The sequence below is a fragment of the Gastrolobium bilobum genome, unplaced genomic scaffold, assembly GCF_033153095.1.
Source record: "Gastrolobium bilobum isolate Gb01-03AN ecotype WA unplaced genomic scaffold, APGP_CSIRO_Gbil_v1 utg196422, whole genome shotgun sequence".
Taxonomy (NCBI): Eukaryota; Viridiplantae; Streptophyta; class Magnoliopsida; order Fabales; family Fabaceae; genus Gastrolobium; species Gastrolobium bilobum.
In genome coordinates this window covers 65,201-71,812 of record NW_026895937.1, presented here as the reverse complement: position 1 = coordinate 71,812, position 6,612 = coordinate 65,201, and the positions used below count along the sequence as shown (strand labels likewise).

The 6,612-nt window shown below is 32.0% G+C and overlaps 1 protein-coding gene across 2 annotated transcripts; it reads right to left on the bottom strand.

The window, feature by feature from the left end:
- Nucleotides 1–372: 372 nt before the first annotated feature.
- Nucleotides 373–4,345, bottom strand: LOC133296880 (S-type anion channel SLAH2-like). Of its 2 annotated transcripts, XM_061495925.1 has the most exons (6): nucleotides 4,193–4,345; nucleotides 3,152–3,293; nucleotides 2,442–2,948; nucleotides 1,390–2,160; nucleotides 1,026–1,057; nucleotides 373–943 (listed from the first exon to the last, which is right to left on the bottom strand). In XM_061495925.1, exons 2-6 carry the CDS (start codon nucleotides 3,284–3,286, stop codon nucleotides 556–558), a joined length of 1,833 nt encoding a protein of 610 aa, XP_061351909.1. In that variant the 5' UTR covers nucleotides 3,287–3,293; nucleotides 4,193–4,345; the 3' UTR covers nucleotides 373–555. The 2 variants fall into 2 exon arrangements, with proteins under 2 accessions (XP_061351909.1, XP_061351910.1); XM_061495926.1 differs by lacking the exon at nucleotides 4,193–4,345 and having other exon boundaries at nucleotides 3,158–3,292.
- Between the last annotated feature and the right edge of the window lie 2,267 nt (nucleotides 4,346–6,612).

Sequence of the window (6,612 nt, the reverse complement as noted above, 5' to 3'; positions counted from 1 at the left end):
TTGCCTTTGTCCATCATGTTACTATTTTACTTGTATCCCTTCTGCATTTCCAATGGCATTGCATCATGCATGCAGAAGACTAACCGAAACAAGTTTTCTTTAAACAAAGTGATATAGTTACCATTAACTGCAAGGAATTTGTGATAACAACATCTCCATTGATTCCTTAATTTAGAAACCCCATTTGTTGTTCTTCAATAATGTGTGAAAATATGCTTCAATCAACCTATACTACATTAGAAATATTTTCAGTTCAATGTGATTAGATCCTAAAAGCACCACGTTTTAGCTAGCTAGATAAGCTCAATGATACAAAGTATGTACTCAAATATATTATAACTCTTATTTCAAAATATATAAAAGATAGGAACTGTATCTACAAAACTCTGTTCTTTCTACACAAACCTTCATATTTAACTATACATGGTCACTGGAACAATCCAAACTCCTACTTTTGTTCCTCTCATGTTTGACTACTCTGAAGATTATTAGGCAAAACACTCATAATTTTCTGTCTTTGGAAGCACTAATTAAGTACAATACTAACAAATACCCTCAGACAGATGGTGAATCCTCTGTGGAACTTGAAGATGGTAGTGGAGTAGAAGCTTCTAAATCAATTTTATCCGTGTTCACAAACTTCAAGTAATTTTCAATCTCTTTGGAATCTTGGCTCCCATAGCTAAAATGAAACCACTTCGCATGTTGTTTTCTCTTTCTATCACTTATGGCAATAGCAAGGTCATTGGGGAATAGGTCTCGGAGGACAAAGGCATGCAATATAGTTGATACAAGCAGTGTTATTACTGTGAGTGTGGAGATGAGACCCAATATAACACATAGTATCCTAGTAAAAATATTAGTGACCTCATTTGAGTATCTTATGGTTGCAATTGCTGCACCAGTCATCGGAAAAGTATAGGCCCACCATGCAAGCGAGAATCTGCATAATCACATCAAATATTTTTGTCAGAAAATTCAATAGCAGAGTAACCAATATAAGAGATAAGGGAGATGTAACATACTTAAATCCTCTGAAAAAATTGATCCTGACAGCCTGCAAAAGAACATGGAACTACTAAGTAATTTTGATATTAAAAATATTAACATTGTTAGATGTGAAAATTATATAAGACCTGTTTTAGATTACATATGAAAGCTACACAAGAATGACCATGCATATTTCAAATAGATCAGGTTATACACATCACCTCTTACCATTATTTTTATTTCTGTCAGATCAATTTTAAATCAACGTCCCTCAGTCGTGAACTAGTGCGACTAGTGAGAGATGTTGATCTAAATTTGATCTCACGATAATAAAAAATTATAGTAAGAGGTGATAAGTATAATCTATTGGTAAATAAAAATGTGACACATAAAACTTACCAGTGAGAAATAAAGGAACAAGGCAATGAAATAGGCAATCCTTGATCCATAATCAAAAGAACCCTGCATCTTAGCCCAGGCCATGGAAGCAACGCTAGGTGCTGCAACAAAAAGAAAGAACACTGGATGGAGCTCTTTTGGGAGGGTCTCATTTGTGGGAAGTCTCTGGTATAGAGTTACAAATAAGACTGTGTAGTGAGCCAGCCCAACAGCAAAGAAGAAAATGGGGCCTTCTTTTAGACCCATAGATGCACCCAATAAGGCCCCAACAAAGTTTCCAACAATTGATAAGTGATTTGAAGGATTAGCCACCTTTGAAAGCCTCCTTTGGCCCCCAGACATCCACTGTCCATAAATCTTAAGCTCAAGACAGAATATTGGGGTCATTAGAATGTACCAAAGAACTTGATGAAGGTTTTTGGTAACTGATGGGGGAACCCCAAGAGCTAAGAACAAGAGAGCTATCCATGGTGCAAAGAAGAAGTTAATACGGATTGGATGGTAGTACTCACGACGAATTGCTTCAAAGTAGAAAATAAGTTTAAGAAAATAGATGGTGAAAACAGTAGCAACAAGTGCAATGGCAATGAACCATAAGATTAAATTCACTTTGAGGCTTATATGAAGAAATTCAGTGGAAGGAGAAGTGGCCAGTGTTTTCCATAGAATTGCTTGGCTGCTAACTCCAAGGCAAATACCAAAAGATGATACAGGAAACCGAAGAAGAAATGGCCATTTTTTGTCCTGAGGAAGCACTATCTCTTCTGAAGACTGTTGAGGTATGAAAAAAAAAATATGTTACAATCTTCATTAAGTAAAACCCAGCCATACTAGGAAATTATGGGGAAATGGAAGAAAAAGGAAACATAATTAGAATCTTCAATAAGTAAAATATGGTGTTGTTGTGTTTGATGCAAAGTTAAATATGTCTAAATGTGCTTTCATCTAAGTTTCCTTCAAGACATAAACATTGTGAATGCCTAGTGAGACCAGTTCTGTCATGTGAAATATTTTTAACATATAATTTGAATTGGTAGAAGGTAATCACATACCCTTAAAGTTTCTAACTCTGGACCTTCCAATGCATCAAAGTACCGATCAACAGGTAAAGACCTATCAGTGCTTCTCATGTTGTTTTCGTCTTCTGGAGTTCTTCTTGGTGACTTTCCACGTAGAATTGATAATTGTCTCTCAAGTGTCCCAGTCCCAGACCATGTTTTAAAAGAGTCAAACCTCTTATCCTTGAACATTTTGATGGCAGGATTGTTGGAAACTTTGACATGATTAGTTGCCTCTGGGTGCACATAGCCTTTTGGCATTGGTTGAGAGTAACATTTTGATGGATGCGGAGGCAAAGAACCTGGAGTTCCTGAATGAGGAGAGGAAATAGGAACACCATCTCTGAAACTAGTTTCACCACTAAAGTGAACTCTTTCGAAGTTCGGTGGCTGAACATCTTCTGAAGAGAGTGGCATGCTGATTGAAATTGATTGCTTCCTTTGATGATTGATGACTATAACAGGTTCATCATGTTGTCTTCCGGGTGAGGTTGCTACACTCTGTTGCAAACAATGGGAAGAGTTAGATTTTACTTATATTACAAATCATAAACATCAAAAGGTATATTGTAAATTACTAAGATCTTAAATTAATATAGGCACTCTAAATCCTACTACATCCCATAAAAGGACTCAATTTTGGAAATCAGTTTTATGTTAACATATTTAATTTTTGCAGGTAAGGTACTGAAAAAGAGTCTTACTATGACAGTTGGGGTAGAAAATTGAGAGTCAACAGTATCAAAGCCAGCAACATCATTTGATGATATATACTTAATTAGTGATGGAACTTCAGGAGAGCCTTGTTCTGCAATTTCAATGTTTAGGTTGTTTTCCATGCTAGACCTGAAAAGATAAAAATGATTGTGTTACATTAGACTCCCTCAATGAGGTACCTACAAATTTCTCAATCAGTTACATCAGATCAGACCAAATCAAATTCAACTTATAGCTTTGGTGCTAATCTAGAGGATCTCATTGGTAAGCTTGGAAGCAGAAACAAGTAAAGCTGCTTAAGTTGTTGACAGATGTTGCAAAATTCATAACCAAATGAAATAGTGAACAGAAAGATCAGATGGGTTTGACCAAGAATTATGCATGAGCTACCAATTGTATCTTACCTTCATTTTGTTAACAAATTGAAAATCTTTTATATACAAGTAGGATCACATTCATCTACTTAATTCACATAATACTTTTTGTTTTTTAAAACTATACTCCCTCTTGCATGTAAATCTAAAGGGTATTGCTAAAATCATAGGTAGTCAAAATCAGTGAACATGAAGATGTCTTTTTTCTAATTAATAAGTCTAACCTCTTCAAGAAAGGCTCTTGTCAACTATAATAACAAAACAGAGAAAGTCCTTTTCCCCTGCCCAGAAAAAAATGGCCAGAAATTTGAAATTTTTCAGTCCCTTTCACATCTTCTCCAGAAACAGTGCAAACATTTATGAAGTTTGCTTAAAGCCACAAATGCTACATACCCCAGATATCAATCCGAATCCTACTGGCCATGGATCAACATCAATATATAAAGGAGCCATTATTGAAAACTTGAAAATAACATCAGTCTTTGAAGAAAGAAAAAAAAAAATCAATACAAAACCCATTGTAGACTTCTAGTTTGGATTAGAATGATTATATGCACAAAGTAAATAGCTGTAGAATGCATAAGAACATTGTCCTAATCCTGACACGAAGGAAACACAAGAAGAAAAAAAAGAAAAAGGAATAAGAATCCAAACCTTTAATCTTTTCTTCTTTGCCAGAGGATTGGTTGTAGAACTCAGGATGCAGAAAACTGAACCTGGGTTTTGAACAACGTCCTTATGAGTAGATGAACCAATAGGGAGAATTTGAATATGAAACAAAAATTAGAATTCAGATGAGAAAATAAACCAAGTGGTTCAAGAAAAAATGGGAATCAAAGACAGCACATGGGTTGAAGTCACAGGAAGATGCTTACATATATAGGCTAAGCCTATGGTTGGCGGAGTGTATTTTGAAGCTGTTACGTCGAAAGCACTTATTTTAGATAATTACGGCTACTTATTTGTTTGAAAAAGACGCGTCCGCGTGACAAGACAAATCAGCATAAAATATGGTATTACAGGTAAGAAAGTATTGACTTTTGTTTTTATTTTCAGTCAATAAATCCTCAAATATTTTAATTCAGTTGTCATGTTATATAAAAAAATCTTAACCCTACAAAAATATAAAAATACATTAATAGTGATGGTTTTATAATTATTTATTTTAATATATTTTCTCTCTTTTCATGGCAAAAAAATTAATTTAATGCTTTTTAATAAATTAATTATGCATTTATTACAGTTTTGGAAATAATTACACAATATGACGCCTAATTTGAACGTTACTAAAGACGCCTAAATTGGGCGTCACTTAAGAGATAATCACGCCTAATTTAGGCGTCACTCATCAGGTGTTGAAACGTGTCATATTTTTTTTCTAAAAAAATAATAATTTAATCATAAAAATTATGAAGGCCATAACTTTTGACTCGGGTATCCAAATCAGGTAATTCCTTTTTTGATTCCACATAAATTTTCGAGATCTACGCAATGACATATCATTTGATATATTTTATTTCTCGCAAACATAATTTAAATTTAAATCAAGTAATCCTTCTTTCTTAAAGATTTAGAATATTTATTTAATTATTTCTTTTATTAATACAGATTTTTCAAATTGATTTTTGAGTTTAATCAAAAATCAAATCTTTATTTTGTTTTTCTTACTAATAATAATTGTTATTTTTCTAATTTAAATCACATATCAAATCTTGATTTAATTTTTATATTAAATCACAAACCCAGAACAGAGGCTTCTGAGTTTAAAAATATGACACGTGTCAACACCTGACACGTCACCAATGACGTCTAAATTGGGTTTCAATCAAGAGTCAATCACGCCTAATTTAGGTAATTTTATTTTTGAAAAACATTCATAAGTCATAATTAATTTCAGACCACAAATAATAACCCAGAAGCTTATAGCATTAATCATTAATTACAAAAATAATATCCTTCTTCCTTAGAGATTTACAATATTTATTTAATTATTTCCTTTATTTCTATAGATTTTCAAATTGATTTTTTAGTTTAAATCATAAATCAAATCTTTATTTTGTTTTCCTTATTAATAATAATTTTTATTTTTATTTTTAATTTAAATCACAAACCAAATTTTTGTTATAATAAAAAAAAATTATTATAAAAAATATTTAAATCACAAATCAAAATTTTATTTATTTTTTATATCAATTCACAAATCCAGAACTCAGAGGCTTATGGGTTTAACCACTCTTATAATATCATTCTTGCAAATTTAAATTGCGTTTGTCAGAAATAAAATATGTCAAATGAGATGTCATTGCGTAGATCTCAAAAAGTTATGTGGAATCACAAAAAGAATTACCTGATTTGGATACCCGAGTCAAAAGTTATGACTTTCAGAAGTTTTATGATTAAATTATTTTTTTTGAAAAAAAAATATGACAGGTGTCAACACCTGATAAGTGATGCCTAAATTAGACAGAATTGCCTCTTGAGTGACGCCCAATTTAGGCGTCTTTAGTGACGCACAAATTGGACGTCATATTGTACAATAAATGTGTAATTATTCCTAAAACTGTAATAAATGCATAATTAATTTATTAAAAAGCACTAACTTAATTTTTTTGCCCTCTTCTCATATCATTATTAATTTATTTTTGTATAATTATAATTTTCTCATATAATATAATATGATCATATTAATTAACATATTAAAAAATGGAGAATACTTTTCTCCTTTAACAGGAGAGAAGAGTTGTCTCCTATTTTGAGACAAAAAAATGGGAACAGCAATTTAAAAATAAAATAAAAGCTTGACACAAAAATCGATGTATGTGTAAGAATGAAATGTTGTTTCATGTGAAAGGAGAAAATCATTTCCCTTAAAAAATTCACTCTCCATAATATAATGCTTAATTTATTTTCTGTCTCGACAACTGTTTTGACTCGATATTAAAAAAACATTTGAGTACGCATGAGGTGGGCCTGCAATTGCATACAGTGGTACATTTAGCGGAAATGAATAATAAAATAATTGTCGAAATGTCCATCTACATTATATGATTTTTTCTTTTCTTTTGAAATAAATA

Bases quoted from the DNA above. Each gene is read 5' to 3' on its own strand.
- LOC133296880 (XM_061495925.1), bottom strand. From the start codon at position 3,286: ATGGAAAACAACCTAAACATTGAAATTGCAGAACAAGGCTCTCCTGAA. The intron at 2,949-3,151 runs GTAAGACTCTTT...TGTTTGCAACAG, and splicing joins TTTCTACCCCAACTGTCATA to AGTGTAGCAACCTCACCCGG. The intron at 944-1,025 runs GTATGTTACATC...GTGATTATGCAG, and splicing joins AATTTTTTCAGAGGATTTAA to ATTCTCGCTTGCATGGTGGG.